This window comes from Dermacentor variabilis, chromosome 3 (genome assembly GCF_050947875.1).
Source record: "Dermacentor variabilis isolate Ectoservices chromosome 3, ASM5094787v1, whole genome shotgun sequence".
In the NCBI taxonomy this organism is placed as follows: Eukaryota; Metazoa; Arthropoda; class Arachnida; order Ixodida; family Ixodidae; genus Dermacentor; species Dermacentor variabilis.
Window position 1 is genome coordinate 47,559,321 of NC_134570.1, and position 24,595 is coordinate 47,583,915.

Below are 24,595 nucleotides of genomic sequence, written 5' to 3' on the forward strand. Positions count from 1 at the left end.
ACGTTCTGTCATATTTATGGTTGTGGCACGTACGGTACAATCCACCGTTTAAGAGAACATCAAATTAGTAGTTCAGGAGGCTGATTACGGCTTCGTTCTGACACAAAGGCGTCAGAAACAATCTCTCCTAGCATGTCACATTGCACACTTTTTTTCCTATGGAGTTGATGTTGATTTGAATACTAGATAAGCTTTCCTAGATAAGCATTCCCTTTGAGAGTGGACTGTTCTTTAAATGGGAACAATATTTCCCAAAGGAACATAGTGTTGAGAAAGCACTGGAGATGCACCATCTGGCTATTAACAATGTTGTGTTCTCACTGCAACAGTTTACTCATTGTATATTTGAAAATTTTTACAGAGCTGTGCTACATTTCACTACACTTCACTTAGTTTCACTGCAAGCAAATCGAGAAAATTGTTACAAGTTCTGTAGAAATCCTTACGGTGAAGCAAGCTTCAGGTAAGGAAAAACATTTCCATCTACCTGACAGGTATTCACTGCAGTGTCGTTGAAAAGCAAACGTCACAGTTGAAGAAAAATTTTGTAGTTTGTGGACTGTGCTCAGGATCGCTGCCTTTCCGGGGCAGTTGCCCTACCATATAAGCCAACCAGGCAACTATAGCAGACGGCAGCCAGGGACCAAATTATTATGCAGCTTGGTATGCTGGAAGTTTCAATAAACGAATTGTCCAATTGAGTTCGGTGAATGTTCACAGGGGGGTGAAAGGTTCACATTGTAAGTTTCACTTACAGCAATTTTTCCTGACGTAAAGTGAGGATGTTTTTATTAAAGCTCAATGTGGCAACACCATGGACCAGACCTTTACCCAACTGTATCTGATAACTTCACTCAGACCGTGTAGTATAGGCAAGACACCACTGATCAGCATCTGAGCCTTCAGAACGAACAATGAGTAAATGAACGCACCATGTCGGCCTTCCTTGTAGATGAGGAGGCAGCTGAGGCAAGAGAGAATCAGAATGGTGCCCATGACCATCGAGACGGCCACCATCCATGCTGCTGTGCTGAAGTCATCCCCGCCAGCAAACATCTTCTGCACTACTTCTAAATAACCAGAGGAAGCAAAAGCAAAGCATTCTTTCAATACTGAGGACACTGCTGCCATGTTTCTTGCTTGTTATCTATGAGCACATTATCAGTGTTATGCTTTTAGGCTGTTATTGCTTTACACATACTGTAGAATGACAGGCCTGTCAACGTGACATGACCCTTGCACAAGCCATGCCACAGAGAGAGAGAGAGTGAAGGATGAGAGGTGAGAGCTGGGACACCATGGACACATTTTCAGCATTGTGAGAGCCATACAATCATAGCTTATACAGGTGTTGTAGCTTATGCGATTGGCTCCTTTGCGCAAGCTGCGGGAGGGAGCCAACTGCAGTAGAGAATTTCGATCCAAATCAGGCTCGATAGGAATCCAAAGTGGCTGTGTGACACCGGTATTACTTAAGGTAGCATGGCAAGGCAAAGACAGAGATTGCAGGAAATGACAAGTCAGTGCGTGTCCTGTCGGTTCCCTTCTTCTTTGTCGTTGTTGCACTAACTAAAAGGAATTTTCTCTAACTTGCCCACCTATCTTGTTCTTTTGCAGAGCCACACGCCGCTCTTGCAGTAAAACATAAAATTTACTGACCTCACCCTACTGTGTTTCATAAACTACAAAGGCTGGAAGGACATCTCTCACTGCCCGCATTAACAACCAAAAAATAGTGCGGCACATATGAAAGATATAGGTATGCAGTCAAGGAAATGTCATTTTCATTACACAAAAAAAGGCATAATTACTACATGGAGTTCGCAATAGGTATGGATCTACTTACCACCAAGCGAGTGGGGTGGAACACACAACTTGCACTTGCGCCAAAACCATTGGTACACTGAATAGTGCATGCACAAGGGTGCACAACTAAAATGCAATTTGATGTAGCCTTATGGCCAGATGCTGCAATTGTAACATACTATATAGGAAGTAGCTATTTCATCCGAGGCGGCACAACTAAAAGATAACTGAACTGCTAAACATATAGAGTGAGACTTCTATGACTGCACTACTTGCACGGCGTTACGCAGCGCTGCCTGCTAAGTATGAAATGAAGTACAGGTACTAACCATGAAGCCAACACCTAAGCATCTGAACACCAGTCATCCATAACAGGACAGAAGAACAGACTTTACGTTTTCAGAATTAAGGCACCTCTGAGTGACAGTGCTGTTTACCAATGCTGGAGCCATATTTTGTAACAATTTTTTCCATTTCTGATATTTTTTTTCTTTGCCCTTTCCCACGTCGGTCATCAAGAAAGCCACTGAAGATGTGATAAAGCAGACACAGTACTGCGTATCTGCAAAAGGAGACCTATTCGAACACATCATCTAGGCAGCAGCTGGCGTTCAACGGAGCTTATGAATTCAAAGATAATAAAGGCACGCTGAAATCTGATGGCTTTTTTTCCTTTTTTTTTTTGCGCTGACATCATGATTGCCAATTCAGCTCATTTAGAAGTGGTGTATTGACTTTCTTGAAGGCACTGGTTTCGCCTTTTCCCTATGTGTTGGTCGCATCCTGGTCCGTTCATTTCGCTTTTATTTTTCTGACACGAACCTGTTTTTGCAGCACGTATACACTTTCATGAAAAATAAAATCGACACTTTAATTTGGCTTTGGTCCGAAGCAAGTTGCTGGCGCAAAATACAGCTTCGCGAGCACTCTTTCGATGCGGGGCGAGTAAAGCCGGGATTTTGAAACATTCTATGCCTATTACATTGCTTTTCACATTTTGTGCGTGGTCAGAGCGGCGCTTCGGCACCGTTATCAAGGGGCTTTTGTTATCAATGTGATCAGTCGGCCTTGAGAGATGGATAAGTGTGGCGTAGAAATGAGAGGAAGGAATAGCTGCGAAACGCGAAACCTGCTGTTGGTGCTCCTTCCGTACCATTATCAAGGCGATGTGCTACCTTCTTGGGTCTGCGACAGGCAGCGCAGTCGCTTTCAAACAGCTTATTTGAGGGCGCTGCCTTACGATGTGGGCGAGAGTGCACTCACGTGGTATTTTTCATACTTCGTGAGGTTTCTTTGCCATTCGGAAAAAATTGTACGCAATTAGTATGTCGCTAAAAACACCGCCGTTAGATGTCATTTTGGGTGCCTACAAATTCCTCATTGACACTTTGAAAATTAGGACAGTACTTTGCGAGTGAGATAATTAATTGCAATTACCGAATTAAATCTCAAAGAAGGTGCGAGAATGCAGCTGTAATACGCACTGTTTTGCCAAATCCTTTTTTTCTACAAACTGTGGCCAGACTGGAATTCATTACCGTAGGAATGTGTTTCAATATCTGATAATCACGATTTTTATTCCCGTCTGTGTTTGCGGCAATGCATTACTGTCTTAATTTTGTTTTAATTTTCTGTTGTGCTTCAAAATGCTCACTTACTGTGTGCTCCCACCTTGATGTTACCTTAATTTATATATTCTTTACTTATTTCTGTGAAAGATTTAATACATCTTTCTCGACCTGTCCCCCTTGCGATAATGCCTTTGAGGCTATGCAGGTATTCCGTAAATAAATAAATAATAAACAAATAAATCTCTGTAACGAAAGAACTACTGGTGGCTACTCCACTGTACTGGAAATAATATGCACTAGGTTTTCTTCGAGTAACGTAACTGCTCTTTGTTTTAAGTCTTGGTGTATGATAGTTGGGGAACAGTGTATAATTCACTCAGTAACCAAAATGGGGCTAAGCTGGATTCACTCGAAATCAGAATGAACGGCAGTCATGCACAGCAACGGTTATACTCGAACTCATAGAAAAAGAAAAAAAAAAAAGAAAGAGAGGCTGGTGTTTCGCCGGAAGGGTGAAGAGGTATTAGTGATAGCCAAGTACACGACAATTACACGAAGGAAGATTACAGCACCGAGAGGGCTCAGGCTGTGAAATTGAACGGTCTTCTACTATGAGGTCTTGTATATACTCATATAACAATGTCACTTCAGCGCTCAATTCTTCGAGGTCACACGAAGTTTCCTGAAGTGCAATATATATATATATATATATATATATATATATATATATATATATACACACACACACACACACACACACACACACAGTGAAACCTCGTTAAACCATACCCGCTTAAACAGTAGTTTCGTTTAAAAAGTAGTAAAGTCAAATTCCCAACTCAGCGGCCATTTAACTTAATGTGTTTTGTATACACATAAACCGTACCAGCTTATTGCGTACGTATCGGTTTGCACATAGTGTTCCACTTTTCGTCGCGCAAACCTGGCGGTGCGTCGTCTCCATTGGGCAGAACAACAAGCCTCAGAGATCAGAAAAATGGCCTCCAAGCGCCCTGCGCGTTTGCATGTGAAGCCACATCAACATCAACAACATTTCGGCGCTGTGCCAGAGAGCGTTCTTTGTTCTATGAGAGAGCTTTGTGGAATTGTGCAACCTAGGACTTGCGCCATGCCGAAGCTCGAATAAAAAAGACGCTGGGTGCTCAGCATATAAGAAAAATTAGACATTGTTCGTGCTATCGAATGTGACACGAAGTCGGTGCTGGCACGCGACAGGGAGCTGCTGTTGAGTACGGTGTGTGGCATTTGGAATGCGAAGAAGTTGCTTGGTGGCGCTGCTGCGACCGCGAAGAGATGTCGGCTACAAGGTTTTACTTTTCGCCATCGTTGCCTCTGTTGTTGCCAAAGTGTGCACTAGCGACAGTGATGAGAATGACACGGAAAGCAACAGCACGGGTGATTCAGGCCCGACAGGGGTAGAAGCTGCGCGTTACGTTAGCCTCATGAACGCAATCGTCACGACGAGAACAGCACCCCACAATGAGAAGGTGCCCCGCGACTTCTACTTCTGCAGCGCTACCGTGCCTGTGCATGGAGAACATGCAACGCCAACGAGGAATCTGCCATGCGAGTGTTTGCCGAGGAGAGGGGGCTGGCTGAAAAGCTGGCTCGCAGCTTCAGTAAGTTTGAGACCGCTGTCATCGCTGCTAGGCTGCCTCGGCATCAAACGAAAATAACACTTCTGTTGCGTGAAGTGAATAAATACTGCTTGTTTTTTCCCCTGTCATCGCACTCACTCTGAGTTCCGTTTTTGACAGATAAGTGGGCGATCTCGTGGTATTTCGGTTAAGCAGTACTACTGTTTAGTACATACTTTTTCCGAGCTCCGGCCAACTACGGTTTAACGAGGTTTCACTGTATGTATATATATATGGGGTTCGGAAAGCTGGTCGCCCCCTCCCCTTCCCCCTGAAATGTGAAAACTCTCCGCCTATGAGGCCGACACCTAAACATCTGAACACCAGTCAGCCATAGCAGGATGAGAGAACAACAGACCTTCATGTTTCCAGAATTAAGACAGCTCTGAGTGACAGTGCTGTTCGCCAACATTGGAGCCATATTTTGTAAGAAAATTTTTTCCATTTTTGATTTTGTCTTTGCCCTTTGTCACTGGCTTTCACAAAGTCAGCCCCAGCAATCACCACGATTGGCCAGTCAACAGGGTGTATGAAATGAAAAGTATGGAATTGGAAAAAGGTAATCTTATCACAATATGGCCCCTGCTTTCGATGCTATTCGCTCTCCACGAAGTTGTCTTACGTAACACGTACACTGTGTTAGCAATTTTTGAAGTAGCAATATTTGTGTGTGGTCACCCGTTCGGTGGGTCAGATGCCATATTTCTCTGGTGTGTTGTGACCCACAGGCAAGTCACCAGAAGGTATTCTATAAGAGTCCACCTAGTGGACTGTCCACTTCGGTCACTGCTGATTGGATGCAGCTGTACGAGCGGCTGATATGGACAGTCCACTAAGTGGACTCCTACAGACTACGTCCCCAGGAAAATGTGCTCCTTTTAAAATTTCACAAGGTGCACAGAGATGGCACCACACCCCATCAGATCAGAAGCAACAAGAATTTTTTTTTTTCTCCGTTGATTTTTAGCAAAGATGCCACTTGTGTACTGCAGGAAAGCACTGCATAGCAGCACAGGGGGAACAACTACTGTGAAACATATGTGACCCATATCACAGTGAAAATTTTAATATGAAGATTTAACTGCACCTGCAGGGTCAAGCGGCTTCGAGGTAGAGGCGTAAACCGTTGTGGCCTCTCCGGGACCCAGGCGGTTAGAAGCCCACATGCGGAACATGTACGGAGTACCCGGCTCCAGGTGGTACACAAAGAACTGCCGCTGCATAGTCCATCATAAAAAGAAAGTGCGATTTTAAAAGGATGCAGGGTTGCTGTTAAAGAAGCAAACACAACAACAAAAGTACCACACCTTTAAAAACATTGGTCAGTGCCTCAACTGACAAGAACTTTATTGAAGTGACCTGAGGAACATGATTGGCGGAGCTGAAAGTACCCCAATCAATTTGGTGGCTCCGCCCACGGTGAGACTGGGAGGTGGTGACTCTGCGACGTTGCAGGCCCTCTGGATGGCCTGTAGTTGGTCTGTGAATTCCGAGTTCTTCAGCAAGGCGTCCCACTTGGACTTTTATTGAAGTTCGGAGCGTGCATTGTACACGCACAGCCAAAGCATGTGGGCAAAGGAGCAGCATGCATGACCGCATTTGGAGCACGACTGTGGGAAGTTGGGGTCTATCCAACTATGCGCTTTGGGCTGAGATACGATCTCATCTGTAAGAGCCTGAAAGTAACCGCCTGAGCCCTGTTCAGTTTCAAGCTGGGGGGAGGGAATTTCCTCCTGCTTTGTCTGTAACGCGGCGTAATTTCGTGATAGGTAGTAAGAGGATCTTTGAAGGGACAATCCTGTGCGAGAGCCGGACCGTTAGCTCGAGCACGGTTCGTGAATTCAAGCGCCAGGCAATTGGCCCGCTCATTAGGGTTGCAACTCGCTTGGTTAATTATATTGTTCACGTGGGCCGGGAAGCATGCTATCCTATGACCTCCAGTTTCTTCGCCAGTAGTACTATGAAAGGAACTGTTGACAATGCCGGCTGCATGTTTAAAAACTAGAGCGGACAAGAAAGCCCTGACCGCCGTGTGCGAGCTGGAGAAAATGGTCGCCGGGCCTTTTGCGGCTTGAAGAGCCTCGGTGACCAACATTTCAAGGCATGGCACTTTCCTTAGGGTGCATCTTCCATTCCTAGGTGGTAGATGTAAACATTTGCAAATGCCAACTGCAACTGGCCGTCCAGCAATTCAGTGCAAAGTAACAAAACCAAGGAGTCCAACAAGCCTCATGACAAAACCACGGATGTAAAACCTGAAACTGTTAACGACAAAGGTCTGCAGTTTATGTTAACCACATGGCAGTGTCATCTGTGATAGCATTTTCTCTCCTTCCTGGGGTTGTTGTAGAGAATAACCTGCCCATGTGTGACAAGCTCTGAGTGAGTTTCAAGAATTGAAGAAGAAACCATGTGGAACAGAAGACACAATCACTTTAACAGAAGTTGGATTGCGTAATGTTTTGACAGGACACACAGAAGGGAAACACGGAACACGCACAGCAGAGCGCTCCACTGGGTGTGTTTCTCTTCTGTGGGCCCCGTCAAGATGTTGTGCAATCCAACTTCTAGTATGCTATACCAACACACCCAGTCTTCAACCTTACCACTTTACCAGAGCAGCAAGCAAGAGTAGCAGGATCTCACGAATTCACGGACTCACTGTTGGGCTAGTTGGTCTTGCATACTATGAATGTTGGTGCAACATGCTCAAACACACAAGAACAAAACATACAAAAGCGCTCGTCCTTGTCTGTTTTGTGTTTGCATCCATTCAATATTTTGCACTGATGAGTTAATATGTTCCAACTATGTGTGCAGGCATGTTCATTCCGCATGATACATGATTCCGTTAAATCCACGCAAACTTTTGATGGCCATGCTGTATTCATTTGTAACAATTGAGGCAACTCATGGACAGAACACCTGAAGGGGGAACCAGGGGTACAGCATGCTTTTCCTTTTTAAGTTTACTCTGAGCACATACTTTTTATGGGATACATATGCACCTTTCAATGTAGCACACAAGCAGCACCAAACTTGTACAGCAGAAACTGACGTGCAACACACTGTTTTTATATCAGAGTGACTTTCTCAGCAGCTTTGCTGTTGCCGGTGTTACCTGCTTCAGGAACTTGTCTGAATAAACTTTCTCGATGCAGGTACACCTCCGGTATTATTTCATCGCGGCTATGGTCGGAGACAAATGAGTAAAACTGTTTGGCTAACGGAACTGAATTTCCGGAAAACTTGATGATGTGTTCATAGTCATAGAATGAGTCCAAATTCATAAACACTTTAAAAAAATCGGGGTAGTTTGCAGGTATGCCAAAGCTCAGCACGCAAGCGTGCCTACATTTCACCCTGTGGGGATTGCAGAGCACCACGTGGCCTTAGAGTAGGCGTTCACCTATTCTTACGCCCCTGCTCCTCTCCCTTTACGATCCACACTGGGACGGTATGACTTGTAGACTGTCACTCTGCCTTCATTAAACTATTCTCAATAAAGAAAGAGCCTTCGGTCTTCAAGCGATGTGCTATGCAACTACAAGACCAAATGCAGAGGAGATCTCTCCAAGACACTTCAAGGTGCATGTACGTTTTTGTTTCATCTGAAGGCCGATTTGGAAACCACTCGAACTTGAGCTCATTTGTCCTGTCTTCCACCTACACTGAGCAAATACCTTGCTTTGTTCCTTTTCAAATACTAAACTGAAGAGCAGTACCTAATGCGTGTTGCATGGTTCTACCAAGCATGGTCCTACTGAGCCAAGCCGCACTTGTCAGAGGGGAACATGACTAGGACTGGCCGACCCTTTTATTGCCCTACACTCAGTGCTCTTCGTAGGCCAAGTGTGCGTTTGCAGCAGTGCACCAGTATATGTGCAATAACGGCTGACCCAGCCCTGCAGCTCACTAAGCTCAATCTTGCAGTGGTCGGTACACTTTTGATTATTGTAGCAATACCAAAACTCCCACGGAAATGAAGCAACTACAGCCACAAATTGAGTCAATTACATCTCGCTCAGCAGTAAAATGACATAGCCAGAGCTATCATGGCAGGTACTGGTGGAAAGGGTAAAGGGAATGGAACACGAGAGGAGAAATGAAAAAAAGAAGGAATAGAGAGAAAATGTATCCATAGATGTGACAAAGCACACAACAGATGAATTCACTTACAATGAATGCGATAATTCCACAGAAAGCAGTCATTACATTTGGACTTGCCACATAGAGGGCATGCAAAGTGAGGATAAAGGAGCTGGTTACAATGAGCGCACCTCTTCTGCTGAAGGAACTGGCTGAAGGCCACTTTCTTTTCAGCTGCAGTACATTACTTGCCAAATTTTTTTTAGGAAGTTCACGTACCCTTTCGCATATGTGAAAGTGAAACACTTGAGCTTGTGCAACTAACAAATTTTCTCATTTGTCCCTAACACCTGGTTGTGCCTCTTATCTGCAGTGCAAGCTGCGAACTGGTGCAAGCATTTCTTGTCAGGAAACTCAAAAGCATACTCGGTCACGTCAACATGGCAGCATTTTAGCCCATGTTTTGTCAAATGTGCTCGCACGTGAGCACGTGCTTGTTTACACCTAGTGTACATCGTCATCGCTCTCAGAAAGCACCATATCGCTGCCTGTGAACCACACGTCCTCTGCATGGCCCACTGTGGGCTTAGTACTCTGCATTTATCCAATGACTCTGCAACAACAGCAAACAGGAATGTCGCCCACACGTAGACCAAATTCATCCTGCAACATGCACAATTGCGTAGAATGTCAAAAACACAGGACGCGACTTGTTGCCTCTAGCATATCATGTAAAATGACTTATCTTGTGAATGAGCTTTCACAATCAAACACTGAAAGCTGTGCGTCGTCGTCGCACGCAGTGCGACATATACATCTGTCACCATCTTAAGGAGGGCCCTGAGGCTAGTAATTGAAATATTGGCCAAAAAAAACATATGTCCAGATTACAGCAGTTTCAGGTTCCTTTACTATCCAAGAATGTGCAAAAAAAAAGTTACCTTTACCAGTGCAGCAGAGCTGCTAAAAATAGCATTGTTTCAAAAGCCGTTGACTCTGCACAAACAAGAATGTCCAGATTTCCTGCAGCTTCGCTGCGTTCATGGACAAGCCACAGTTCACTCATACGCAGCTGCAGAGGGCAAGGAGGAATACCGCATGCTAACTGATGGTCGCAGCAATAAGAATCATCCACAATATGAAAAGATGGCATCCAATGAGAAATGAAGGCAGCAATAGTCCGTTTTCTTTTCTTTTTTTTATAGCTGCCGCAACTTCTTCGCTCCACCATGCCCAGGGCCCATTTCGTGCCATTTCTCCTGGCACTAATTTCGCTTGAACTGAAGGTCCGCTTTTGGAGACCTTCTTTGGCTTTCCTATGCACTGTGATCGCTCTTCAATATTTCCAGGCAGTGATTGGAAGCACCAGCGCCAGGTGGTGCTTGCCATGGGCAAAAGCCAGGGCCCCTGACAGCACAAAAGTGGCTCAGAAAAAAGAAAGCTTGCAGCTATTGCCACAGAACAAAGCCAAATTGAAGAAGAAGGCCCACCATATACTGCAGGAGTTTTAATTACGAGAGATGCAATTTGAATAAGATGACACACTTCAGAACTTTTGGAACCATTTTTCTTAGTTTGTGTTCTTTCACAAAAGTCTGTGATTGCAAAAACTATTGTTCTTGTATAAGAAAAGGATGACTTATTAGTAGGGTCTTTACTGCTGCAGAATGCAACTGTGGACACTAACTTTCAGATTCCAAATTTTTTTTACATGAGAATAGATATTTTGGCTAGAAGGTGGAAGTTAAATTCCTCGTGAAGCCAATTATGCAATTTTCTTTTTCAATTAAAGGGTCACTAAAGGTTACTATTAAGTGAACCTGGACTGTTGAAATACCATCCCAGAAACCTCGAAATGCATGTTTCGTGCCAAGGAGAGACTTATTTTAAGAGAAAATGCGTTCTGAAGCGTTCGCGTACCTCTAGCGCAGTTCAAATCGCGCGCCCTCCGATCGAGGAGTACTGACATCATGGTCTCATAGTGACGTTGCGCCATCGGTGAGTAGAACGGCGTCCGCAGACGGCGCTACGGCTATTCCGCGCAAAACGCAAACGCGCGGCCAGAAACAGAGCCAAGACAGAGCCGACAGTAGAGCGAAAGCGGCAGTATGGTGGCTAGCGGAAGGAGAAACGTGCGACCATAAGCCGGTACTTTATTCTATGACGCAAACTTCGACGCTCGTCGCAATGGAACCTGACAACGACAGATTGGCTCGCGATGCTGGGCTCAACTTCAGCGATTTGAGCACTGACGAACGTGACCTGCTGCTGAGGGCTCGCGCTGCCGGCGTAGTTGCGTACTACGACGGCGCCCTCGACACCGGCTCTCCGGAGCGGGAAAGCAACGAGGGCTTCCCACGACATCACAAGGACGTGGCATTCTCACTGCTTGTTCGAAATGAAAGTTTCGCGAGCCAGCAGAACCCGCACAGCACGACGCGATAACGAAACTACTAAAACTCCAAAGCGTGCGCGGCGCAGAGTCGAGCGCGCCGAGTCAAGCGAAAACGAAACCTTTCGACCACCCATACTACAGAAGGGTAACGTCAAAATGTTATTTTTTTCTTAGAATCGAACAGACGTAGACAAGTAGCATTTTCTTCCGTCTTATAATCGAATGAAATGATATTTTCAATACGAGTAGTTGAGTATTAGTAACACAAATCATGAGGAGTGCTTTCGTCATCAGGCTAGTACCGGAATGTCGCTGGGGGGTCTCAAATCATGTCATGCATTTACCTCAATTTCTCGGTTACTAAAGCTCTGTTCGCTATTATATTGACGCCTTAGACGTTCTAGAACACTGCTCTACCACTTTAACTTGACTTTCTGGTAACATTTAGTGTCCCTTTAATGCTGTGGAGATGTACAAAACAGCTGTACAATGACATAGTTTGTGCCTCTCTAATAATATATAATACACAAGAATATCAAATTTTTTGTCGTTTTTAGAATGATTGCTTTTGCAACTAATCATAGTCATTTAAACATTTCAAAATCAGTAACACTCAAGAAGTTTTCTAGAATAATAAAATTTGGCACCTGGCCTTAGAATATTTTCCTGAACACATCCTCCACTGATTATCAAAATCAAGTTAACGGTACAAAAGTTGACTTTCGCGGACCATATTCTGGTTCTGACAGTAGGCTGTTGCGAAGGCTAGAAACACAGTTTTGGTTTTGCATTCGATTGCACCATACTGGCAATTTCTGAACCAATTAGCTCTGAAGAATAGGAAAGTGTTAGAATTGGTTAAATACTGTAATCACTTATGGCAGAAAACTGGACTGGTTGAATTTCTGATAGCTGCTGCATTTCCATCGCTTTGAAAGAAACAAAATATTCAGAAAGTAAAAGATAATAGTACAGGGAAGATACTAGCATTCCTTGTCCTGTTCTCTTTTGCTCACTGTATATTTTCTGTTTCTTCCAAAGCTCTGGAAATACATTAACAGGGTGTCTACCAAGTTGACATTTCCAAATTGCCCGAGTTTTCCAGGTTTTCCCTGAGTGCCTTTTCAAAATTTCCTGAGTGATGCAAAACTATGTTTTATGTCAAGATGAGCTGAAACCATATCGCCCGATGCTGTCACTTTCTACTAAGCATATGAAAAATTTTTTTTTTAAAACCGACTTAACCCAATTTGAATACTAAAGAGTAGTGTTCATGTTATTCAACAAGAGAACAGAAGGGAGGGGTTAGTAAAATGCACAGCAAATAAAATGTATAAAAAAAATTGCAAATCGAGTCGGACGTTCTCAAATACGAATAAAAAAGGAGATGCATACAAAATCAAATATTTTCGAATATGAGCTATTTCTATCAACTGATAGCAAGCTCAGTGGTATGAGGCATGAACTTTGTCACATATGAGATTATCTCTCAACAGCTTGTAAGTCAACCTCAATTGTCCTGACATACTCTCAACCCGCGTGCGACGCCTCAGTGTTGTCTTTCACTGCTTTAAAGAGTTTATTTTGGTTTTGATGAGGGACACTTGCATCTTAGCATCAGCCAACACTTAGCTTTTCGAGCTCAAGCTCCTTCGAAACGGCGGCAGCATGCTTCCTTTCCCATTCATTCCTCAATGCGTAGGTCCTTTCTGTTCTTGTACTCCTTCTGCCACTAGTTTGCCCCATGGACCATTTGAAGCATCTTCTTGGTTAGTTGCACAGTCCACGTCCAAGTTTTCGAACTCCTTAGGGGTCGCGAGAACGTCCGAAAAATCGGCCAGTTGGAAAAAAATAAATGCATGTCATTTACTGCCCTTAAGGGCTCAAACCGCCACAGGCACATTCGAAAATGCTCTGAAGGCGTGTCGGTACACGTATTAGGCATATCGGTGCTCGTACTGTGACAGGAAACACCGGGTGCACACGTGTATAATTAAGGAATACATACTGTGTCCCATGGCAATAGCCCTTTCCCACGCTTATGCTTCACTGCAATGGTTTTGCATATGCTTCACCAAGTAACATTTCTGTACGGAGGCAAAGCTGACTTTCAGGAACCGACATTACGCAATGCACCGTGCTTTCCAAACTTCTAAGCCAATCGCGAGGACCGCAAAGGCGGAGTTCGTGCCATTGCTGATAGCAGCCAATTTCAATAAAAAACATGGCACCCAACGGCAAGAAGCTACATAGCGAACGTCGCAGCAGCTAGGCCTAGCGTTGCCGCAGTGGTGGCAACGGCTGCCAGCGGATCTGCGTGCGAGAGCGCCGGTTTCAGGCGGCGAGGTGATCAAAATGGCAGCAGCGGTGCCTTTGATTAATGTCGTTTAGGACCTGTGGTCACAGCAAAACATCTGGAAAATCGGATGGCGAAGAGTTCTTGCATCCGAAATTTCAGACATTCTGATACATTGACTCTATGGGGTGCGTGGTGGTGCCGCGAAGCCATCCAAATTATCGGAAGTCCGGAAAGTCGGTCGTTGACTGTTGTTAGATACGGGACCTTTTCCTGAGCCTCCTTCGAGTTCACGAGACCACACTGAATCGCGCCACAGCTAATTAAGGAGCGCAGAAGCACATCTACCCTGTTCCCGAGGTGTGGCACGTGCAAACGAGTTGGCGTCCCCCCACCTCATGCGCCGCAGGTGGAGCTGCTTGACTCACTGCTTGACTTCAAGCATTCACTGCTTGAAGAGTCAAGCATTCACTGCTTGACTCTTCCCGAAAGTGTAGCGGGAGCCTGGCACGGTTCCAGGTAACGCAGGTCCCGAGCAAAGCTGCTTTGCAGCACTGAAACGTCGCCCCCTTCTGCTTAGTGTGACGGCGCTTGCAAGCCCGCAAAGCAATACCGCAGGGAGAAGTAAATTCTCGGACAATTGGGGCCCAAGGAGCGACCCTCTCCGCCGGATGTGACACAATCGCACGGGCGCCTACCATTGGCCGAAAATGACGACACCTGAGCGGGCTCGCCGATTGGCCGAACGTAACATGACTTCGAGACACCGAAGGGCTTAAAAGCCAGAGACCCGGAGCAGCATGAGAGCATTCCTTCATTCATCTCTTTCGAGCTTCTTGCCACGGGCCGCAGCGTCCGAGTTGCTGCCGGCTCGTAATGACTTTATGACTGTTAATTTCTTTGTACTCTCACTGTAAATAATGTAAATAAACCTCCAGTTTTCATCCCCACGTCCTGCTCAACTTCAACCAACTCCCGCACCCAACGGCAAGGTCCAATATCTGGGGGACAGCAATTGGTATTGTCCTCCAGATCCAACACCGTACACTGGCAACTCCTCCAGCCGACGACAGGACGTCAAGGTCGATTCATTATGATTCCTGTCTGTTACTCGAGCCAGCATTACCGCGACTTTTGACTCTTTCAATAAAATTACAGCAAATTTTCCCTGATACAGGCACAAATTCTCTGAGTTCTCCCCGAGTTTTTCCAAACTACTCAAAATCCCTGAGAATTCCTAGTTTTCCCGGTTGGTAGACACCCTGATTAATTAACTGTAATCATTCGTTGTCAGCTACTGTTCGTGCTAGAAAATCTTCCTAGGGCACGACAAAAAAAGCTTTTTCAGCAGGGATGACATGTCTTCGATACATTAAATGAACCCTAAGCTTCACCAAGACGTCCATCGCCATTAAAGGAGTCGCTAATGGAGTCACCATTGGAGCCAAGCAAGAGTCAAGTTTGAATTTTCTGGCGAAGGCCAATGTTAGGATCAAAATAACGAAAGTTTGAGCTCATAAAAATACATGGGCGATGACTGGGACCATCACTCAAGATTGAACTGACCGAAAAATCTAATTAACCGGAGTCAAATTCAAGTATGTCTACTACAGATAGGTTTGACTGCACAGCCTCTCACACAGTCCAAAAGTCCTCAAGAAGCACAACAACATGCCTTAATCTGCTATGCAGATGTTAGTCTGTACCAGTGTCCTATAATCCTCCACTCTGATTAAAGGCCCCCTCACCAGCTATGGCTATTATGAACTGACTAGTGCAGTGCATACAATGCGCGCTCATGATCACGTTTGCTAAGAATTACATGGTACGCACCGCGGAAATAGCTGGAATTTCAAACTAAGCGTCGTTTGCCCTTCTCTTCACAGATGCAGCGCTCCAGACGGGGCGATGTCGTACATCAGCAAGTGCGCCTACGTACATGTATATGCTGTGACGTCGCTCACAGTGATCCGTGACATTTCCGAGAATTACTCAAGGCAATATCTGTTATTTGTGTAATCTGTTGCTTCAACAAATGAATTAAAGTTTTAGAGAAATAATAAAACACAAACCGAATGTCTGCATTTTTTTGTTTTACTTCACACTGCAGCAAGAGAGATGCAGTACTTCCGTTTGGTCTGCTTGTTCCCATGTCGTGCAGTCGCACGTGCTGAGAGCGAAACTATGTAAACATTTTCTACCACATTCCAGCGCATAATTATGTTCTGTGAGCTGCTTGTGTCTGCCTCAGAATTCGTGCAGCACTGACTTACGCCGCTAGTCAGGTGTTCTTGTGCATAACACACAAAATCGTGCGCTCCGCGTCACAAGACAAACAGAACTGCTCGTGCAGGCGACCACCAGCGGACGTGCACCGTGCAGCAAAAGAGCGCGAGAAAAGAAAAAAGAAGGCGGGGCCATTACGTATTTGTCAAGCGATCATCCAGCTCCAGTGTGGGAGAACGCAGGGAAGGAATTCGGCTTGGGGGCTATACAGGGTAAGCGGAGTGTCCTTGTTTGCAGTGACACTCGCCTCCTGGAATCACGGGTTCGCGGAACTGAAATATTTCTATCTCGGCTATTAAGCAACCAATTTGAAAAATGTCTGCTTTAGAACGATCCAAAGTGGGCACGTAACAACTTCCAATGTATAACAAAAATTTGCCACGTGGCCTGGTGGGGGGGGGGGGGGGGGGGGGGGCCTTTTAAGGGTAGTTTCAGAAAAAATGCCTCGTCATCTCAGAGCCACAGATGTCCCACGCAAGGATTTCAGCTCTTCCAAAAGAAAATTTCAAAACATTGCTGATGACCCTTTGACTGCCCTTCTGCATAGAGGGTCATTGTTCAACTTCAGTACTCACAGCGGCAGGACTGATGTGCACAGGCAAGTAGTGGTGGACTGCGGCTGAGCTATTGGCCGGCGGCTCCTGCGTGGGCTGGTAGGCCAAAGTGAAATGGGAGAGGGGGCAGCCTCCGTCACTGGTGATGTGCCACCTTACAGTGGCTACAACAGTCGACGGATGGACTGTTATGTTTGACAGGCGTCCTGGGGGAGCTGGGAAGAAAAGCACATAAAATTAGCATAACTGTGTGCGGTTACCAAAGAACAGCTCGACACTATGACAAGTATTGTATTTACTGGTGTATAAGCCCCGTATATTTTTTCTGAATTTTCATCGGTGCGTCTTATAGAGCGGTGCGACTTATATGCAGTCAAAATCAGAATGAATGCCATGACCATGCCCACTGTATCGAGCGGGCATCAAATGACGCCCCACTCCACATCACCTTCTGCCACGCACAGCAACTACACTTCATTGCACTCATTGCCGTTGTTGCTGCGCACTTGGCGTGTGTTGTCGCAGCCTCGTTAACCATGTGCCACCGGAACACTTTCTCACGACCTGATCCTCAACGAGTTTTTAAATTGCTTACCAAATGACAGATGCACCTTATATACGTTTCCACCCCCTGGAAAAACTGCCATTTTGAGAGAGGTGCAACTTATACAAAGGTGCGACTTATAGACCAGGAAATACGGTACGAGAAGTACAGTACAAGTACAGTTGACAAACTTTAATAAACCACGGGACCTGAAAAAAAAAAGAGAAAAAAGCTGAATATCTCCACAGCCTCACAATGCAGCCTGGTATTCGTCTTTCTAGCCTCAACTGCGAACATCATTGTGATGTGCTGTTTTACTGGCTGCTGTTACAGGCTGCTCGAAATCCAACATTTTCCGAAATCCAGTGGTCCATAAAATTTTGTGGTCAACTGCACATATTGCATGTTTGTACAGGGTTGGCCACTTTTAGGGAAAACACCTCATTAGTATTCAAGAGCTCATAGTAGCTGATGTTGACCATAAAAATTCAGAAAACTATTTTTTCATTTATCAACATTATCATGAAATGAAATCGTGATTTTAGCCCCACATCCCCCCTTAAGGGATTCTGAATGCACTCACTGCGGACAATGAGCTGAGCGCTGCTATGTGGATGCGGCGTGTCGAGGTAGCAGGAGTAGTTTCCGGCGTCGCTCAACAGAAGCCCTGATGACACCAGATCACCACGGTATTCGTACACCGTCCAGCTGAGCTCGGGGCCCAGGCCACGACCGTCCTTCAGCCAGACAATGCGCTGAGCTTGGTTGTGGTGGTGCGGCCGGCTAATGTTGCACTGGAGCGTGAGATGCGAGCCTAGGTCCCCTTCGATGACGCTTGGCAGCAACCCAGTGGAAGAGTGGTGGCGCAAAGCTGCGGGGTGACCAGCAGGATGGAGCCAGAAATGACTGGCACTGAACGGCAGCTACACAGAGCAGGCTTTACACTCGTGTTCTTAAGCATTCCTCTACTCAGCATACTACCGTGATTCCAAAAACTAGAGGGCAGCACTGCTAGACGGCTGATGCAATCACTGCGCTTCAATTATAGAGCTTCCTACAAAAACTTTCACCATGGAGCTTCCTTTGGCACTATGTGTCCACAGGAGCTGCAAACATGACGGTTCAGCCAGCGCACGCATAACTGAATAGTACGTGGATTTGCCTAAACTTCATCCTTTTGGCCAGGGGCTCTGGAATCGGGAGAGGCAGCGGTGGCGAACACCCTATAGATTCCACTGCAGCGGATGGAGAGGAGGGACACTGACCTTCCAGCCCCGAGTGCTGACCCCTACCCCCCCTCTTATATAGTAAATTAAGCCTTAGTTTCACAGCAACAAAAAGGAAACAGAAAGTACATCTAGCACCCTTTTACCACTCCCCCTGCTTCATTCTTCAATTGTTTGTGTCCTCATATCATCCCCTTTCATCTGTTTGTCCTATACTATGCACTTTGTCTCTATGCACTTTGTGCACAGTGCAACGTAAATGAAACAATTTGCAACAATTATGCATGTGCAGAGGCTAACTGTCTAGCTCAGTTCAGAAAACTATGAGTGCTTGAAAATTTAGAAAGATAAAGTATAATAAAAAAAGACGCAAAATAAGCGTCTGAAGCCACAGGCACGAAGATTAGACATATCTGTGCATCATTATTATGGTAGTTAAACAATCGCAGCCTCCAGAGTTCTTTCTCGTAATTCTAGTCTACGACTTCAATGATGTTTCTCAACAGATCCAGAGCTGAAATTTTGCTACTGGCCACTGTCAGTGCCTACTGAAAAGCCTCAATATCAATAAATCTTGTGGATGGAGACATCTGCTGGAACAACGTAACAATTTTTGTTCTAATGCGATTCCTCTTCATGCTTCACCAGTGGCTCAAGCTATGCTCCGCCCATGTTATCCCTGGGATTGATCGGCCATGAATGGTGGATGACAACAAAGGAATAGAATAAAGTGAAAGGTATCCTCCCGTTATACCAGCCCTCACTGCAGGAATTGTAAAGGAACAGAAACACAGTGTTTATTTTAGTCAAGAAGCGGCGCTGTCCTAGACACGGTGGACACGACTGAACCTTTCAAGTCGAGGCCCATTTGCACACCTGGGAATGACACATTTTCTGATGAAGGGCTAACCTTTCCGATAAGGAACTTTCTTATCTTAGGAGGTTATCATTTGTGCATGCGTGGTGGCTTAGTGCGAGCGTATAAAGTTACGTTCCGAAAGATAAACCTTTGCTGGTAGTTTGCACTTTGTGCATCGTCTTGTCCTTATTTTTGTGGTTGTTCCCTCTGTGCTAGACAACACGAATATCATGAACCAACAAGTCCAAATTTCCACTATCTCGGAGGGCTATATTTTTTTGTTAATTACAACTACATGAAGCCAAAAGACAATGAGGCCTGGAAAGGCACAGGGAAATTAAACTGTTCTTTTTAACTGAAACATAGAAATTCAAGTAATCAAAAAGGCAAATTGCCACAGGTGGGAGATGAATGCATGAAGCGGTATGCACCGTACAAAAAAGGCGGCGAAGCTTCTTTGGAGAAAAACAGTAGGCTCGAGCTGCTTGAGCGACGTAAAGAAAAATGAAGCATTCGCAACAAATCTGCATGAACGGCACGGTGTGGAATTGTCCTATAGCAGCATGCGACTTATTCCAAGTCCTTATGGAACATGTGTTTTCACGGATGAACAAAGCACAGTATACATGCATAATGTCTGTAAGACATACTGAACATACTTGTATATATCAGCGTTCCAAATAATCGATGCCTTATTAGACTCTGCAAGAAAATGCAAGATGGCGAGAACAGTAAGGAGAAATGTGGGGCTACAAAGAAAACGGAGGGGGACAAAAATATGATTTGTGACATGTAGAGCTGAATCCACATCTTCCATATAACGACTGCTACGCCCTACACTTGAGCTACTGCAGCGAATGTCTTCTGCCAATCTGGTTTCTTAGGTATTTGTGTTTGAGGACTAGAGCGTTAGCCAATGCCAAGCCAGAGCAATACAAACAGAGTAACAAGTGTGTAAGGTGCGAATTCCTGTACAATGTGTAATTCCTGTATACTGCTCAGAACACTTAAGAGAATCACGCTAAAAAGTGAACCAGCTTCAGCTATTTCCACAGAACTTAACACAATCTATTTGGTTAATACCAGCAATATTATGGTAGCATTACAGCAAATTTTCTTGCATAACATTATCACATGTTGCATGCATCTCGTAGCATAGCTACTTACAAGCATGTAAGCTTAATCTTTGTTGCACTCATACTGTGCGTGCAGGCCATTATGCATTCAACTTGTTTGCACATCCACTTTTAGCTAGGACTAGCAATTTTCTGAAGCTTGACATGGGATGATTCTTGGGATGATCACATTTGGTGATACTATCACTTTTGCACAACATAGTACACAGCGTGCTGGATGATTCTTGAGGTTTTGCTCAACCAGCCAATCAGTACGCACTGAAAGTGACATCTCCGAAAGTGACCATCCACGAATGCATCCGCATGACAGCTATGTGTGCTAATAATACGGAGAAGTAATGAAATAAGAAGAAACAAATTTTAATTGATGCAAAATGACACAAAACTAGATGAAGTGTAAGCACTGAGGAAATGCTTTGTAGACAAGAAAGTGAAGGGCCCAGTTGACCACAAACCATTGTTCTTGCATTTGTTATGGCAAAATCAACTACTTTTCTGACCACCATGGAGATAAACATCACTTTTAATGGCCACTCACAACTTGTCAAATGCATTTTATGGTCCACACAACATGTTGACACATGCCTGGCACTGCCAATAAGGGGTAGCCTGTTGGCTAAGATTTGCACAGCTCAGCACAGATATCCAGTGCAAGTTTAGAAGGCAATACACCTGCAACAGATGCAGCTGTCGCTAATTTTGAAGCACACAACTGCTATCACTCTCAAGTGTCAATGCCTATTGTGCTTGACTATGTTAAGCTAGAGATACCTTGTGAGCAAACAAAAGATTTTGCTTAAATATTTTCAGTCACATCTTCAGCAGAATAACTGCAGGATTAGCCACATCTTTGTGTATTCTGCACAATACTTAGTGCTCAAGCACCGTTGGCTATCTGAATCATGCATGTCCATCTTATGCATGCCAGATAACCCAGAATCGGCCTACGCCAGGCCTCCTGAGGCATCTCCTCAATCTATGTTTCGATGCACATGAACGCACATGCGAAATATTTTGCCTACAGAATCGACAGAATGGTAGCTGAATGAATTGCAATAATGTGCACAGTATGCTAAAGTATATTTTTTAAAGCCACAGCTCATATCTGCTCTGGAACAGTAGCTTTCTCTCATGCATGCAATGCTCTCAGAAAGTTGCTTATTAAGAAGGATTTAAACGACCGAAATTCTTTGTTTCAGAAGTACGAGGGGACCAGACAGCCGCAATCAGTGTCACGAGAACGTCAATAAAAATTTGGGTGTCCGTCAACGCAACAGCGAACACTAGCAAATTTAGGATAGTGACTTGGAACGTCACGTCGTCTTTCAAATGTAAGCGCGTTCACATGGTTAACGTCAAACGGTATTATCAGGCTACCTAGGTAGCCTGATAATACTGATAATAACTGTGATACGGTGATAAGAACTGTGCTCACTGGGCCTTGTAAACTGTTACTAGAACCCCGGTGCCGGCAATATTTTTTCGAAAATTAGCTGTTCTTTAAACTCAAAACTCGCAAGTTAGCAAGGCGCAAATATTTACACTTATTTAAAGATCATCGTCAAGCTCGTAAGCGTGGCTTGCAGTTCAGGAAAAAATTTGATGAATGATTGTACTTGTACAGTATCTACTATTATGAAATCAGTGGATCGTACAGATTTCAACGACTGATACAAACGCAGTCATTTCTGGCACAAACAAAGAATGAGTTTAGTTTGTGAAGCGGTTTTTGGAGCGGGATAAATACGCGATGTCGTGTTTTAAACGCGGCTTCATGGACAAACACAACGTCGGCTACATTCCTGACTTACCTACAGAATCCCTTCGCATCCTCACCTAAATGAGTTAGGAGCCTCGGTGTACTTACGAGACATCGTTAGAACGTAGCCATTGAATGCGACAGTAGGGTAATACACAAATGTCTGGTATCAGAGTGTCGCTTTGCTTTCGTGAATAACGCAATATTGGGCGTATCATGTCAGAAACCTGAAAACGCAGCACAGGCATTTGACAGCTCGCTAACTGAAAGCGGATCCCGCATTCAAATGATCCAGTTAATTCGCGAACCTGTGCTCTAAAAGCAGGCGAAATAGTGAAAAAAGCTCTTCATACGTACCTTCCAAAAACACATCACTGAAAGGTAAAATCAGTAAGAAGGAATAATGGATTATTTTTCCGAACATCATAAGATGCTAAGAGTCCATTTCGGCCATGTTGAACATCCGCGCAGTGATCCCTAATCCGTTCGCATCCACTCATAAAACAAACAAGAAACAGAACTTAGTAACTTGAAACTTTTCGCTGATCGGGAAGTCATTCCAGTACTTGAAATAAAAAGAAAATTATTCTATTGTTGTCTTCTTTCCGTAATCGTTTCGAAAATACAGAACTCGTTTCGAGAGCGCATACGCACAGACTTCAGGGCGCTAGCCACACCGTAACCATGTGCGTGCACCTATGTGTGTGACAGTTCCGTTCCCGCTGAATACCAGTGAATGGGGCTAGCTGGGCTAGCAGTATCGGTCGCGTTTTTAGTGGCAGCAAGAGCGGCCCGACAGTTCAGCGAGTGGACCAACGAAATCTCGTGCTGCGGTTGAACGCGTTTGCGCGCAGGCATCCTCAACTCGTCGATTCACAGAGAGGTAAGAACTGAGGCTAAGTTACCGCGCTACGTAGCGCTCCAGGCGAGTGGCGTAGCGCTTACGCTGTGGCGCACCTTATCGGTCATAGTTTCTTATTTCTTCCCGCTACCCAGCGTTTCGGCCAGGAACATGGTGCCGGTCAGGCGTTACAAGCTGAGGGATGGCCAGCGCTTCCATGCAACGAATACGACAGATGCCTGTCCCTACGTGAGAGACGCAACTACGAATCGATTGCAGAAAAGACATAGCGTTCATATCGGCAGTAGGTACCAGGCTTTGGTACCGTGTACTGTTTCCGCAAATCTACCGCTCGCTGACTCTGCCCCCGACAAGGCAGTTCAGGTATGGTCACCCAGCGGTTGCGTTCCGGAGAGTGCGCTAGACGTGTACACTAACTTAGCAACCGAACAGTACGGCTACAACGAAGAACAAGCCCTGGGACTGCTTCAGTGGCATGGTCACGACCTGCCTAAAGCGGTCGCCGAGCTCGGAAACTTTACGCCTGTTGTGGACGAGTGGACGGCGGAGGACGAAGTGCGGTTCGAGAACGCTTTGAACGTTCACAGCAAGAACTTTCGAATGATACAGTCCGTGTTTCCGAAGAAGACCATTTCCAGCTTGGTGAAGCACTACTACCTCTGGAAGCAGACTCGCACGCACACCAGCTTGCTGCAGTATCGGGTACTGCATCCGACCACAGCACCACGTGGTAGAAGTTTCTCCGTGGACGGAAAAGCGCAGGGTGGTAGTACTCGCATCAGGAAAGGCAGCTTCTGCCGCCGCTTCTCGAAACGGGTTGATGACTCTGAAAAGCAGAGAAGTGATCAGTTTCATCCAGAAAAAGTGAACACAACCACGAAAAAGGAGCGGTGCCACCAGCCACGGCATTTTTTCTTAAAACGTGAAGACATCAAGCAATTAACTTCGGGATTGAATTGCAATGTTGACACCATTCTGCGCGCGATGGACCGTGAAATAGTAAACCTGCGAAAACAAGTGCAAAAGAACAAGCAGGACCTAAGCCGACTGAAGCATCTCTACTCCAGAAGCATTGATATGATTCTTCATTCTCGTGACAAAGGCCATCTGTGAGCCTGTGGCAGATCACAAGACAAATGCCACCAGTGTGTCTCCGACTAAGAAAAAAAAAAAGAAAGAAACATTGAAACTGATGCACCACACAACACATCATTTGTGCAGAGTGGTATCAAAAAATATGTGCAATGTTTTGACTAGTCCTTGACTATTTAGCATTATGAAAGTGGGCAATTATTAAAATATTTTTTATAATGCCAGAAACTGTTATGTGCAGCCTATGAGTGGTGATATGTCTGCAGCTTGCCCACACTCTTTTACGAGGGCCAACTTGTTTTTGGTTATCATTTTGTTTCAGCTCACTACCTCATCTAGTCAGTGCATCTCTCTTAAGATACACTTGATTGTTTCACCGATCTCACATTGTGCACAAAGATACTTGCATATCTCATGTAAATGTTTGCTTTTATGCCCATAAAGTAACGATATCATCCCATA

General features: G+C 45.0%; 2 protein-coding genes across 5 annotated transcripts in view; one reads left to right on the forward strand and one right to left on the reverse strand.

The window, feature by feature from the left end:
• The window catches only part of LOC142575535 (contactin-1a), a 32,316-nt gene extending 9,582 nt beyond the window's left edge, over window positions 1-22,734 (reverse strand). For 3 of the 4 annotated variants that reach the window (XR_012826662.1, XR_012826661.1, XM_075684960.1), the window contains exons 1-5: window positions 22,537-22,734; window positions 17,783-18,070; window positions 16,677-16,870; window positions 6,123-6,252; window positions 933-1,070 (exon numbers count right to left, since the gene is read on the reverse strand). Coding sequence is in view for 2 of the 4 variants with exons in the window: in XM_075684960.1 (XP_075541075.1) it covers window positions 933-1,070; window positions 6,123-6,252; window positions 16,677-16,870; window positions 17,783-18,070; window positions 22,537-22,606 (820 nt within the window). In the remaining 2 variants the exon portion in view is untranslated. Of the gene's footprint in view, window positions 1-932; window positions 1,071-6,122; window positions 6,253-16,676; window positions 16,871-17,782; window positions 18,071-22,287; window positions 22,479-22,536 lie in introns of those variants that run through there. The other variant, XM_075684961.1, reaches the window with a different exon arrangement.
• A 101-nt stretch (window positions 22,735-22,835) lies between these two features.
• LOC142575536 (REST corepressor 1-like) lies at window positions 22,836-24,167 on the forward strand. Its single transcript, XM_075684962.1, has 2 exons — window positions 22,836-23,062; window positions 23,176-24,167. The coding sequence occupies exon 2, from the start codon at window positions 23,192-23,194 to the stop codon at window positions 24,152-24,154; it is 963 nt and encodes a 320-aa protein (XP_075541077.1). The 5' UTR covers window positions 22,836-23,062; window positions 23,176-23,191; the 3' UTR covers window positions 24,155-24,167.
• The last annotated feature ends 428 nt before the right edge of the window (window positions 24,168-24,595 follow it).

What these genes read in the sequence shown, in the direction of transcription:
- LOC142575536 (XM_075684962.1), top strand. Translation starts at nt 23,192, where the DNA reads ATGGTGCCGGTCAGGCGTTACAAGCTGAGGGATGGCCAGCGCTTCCAT.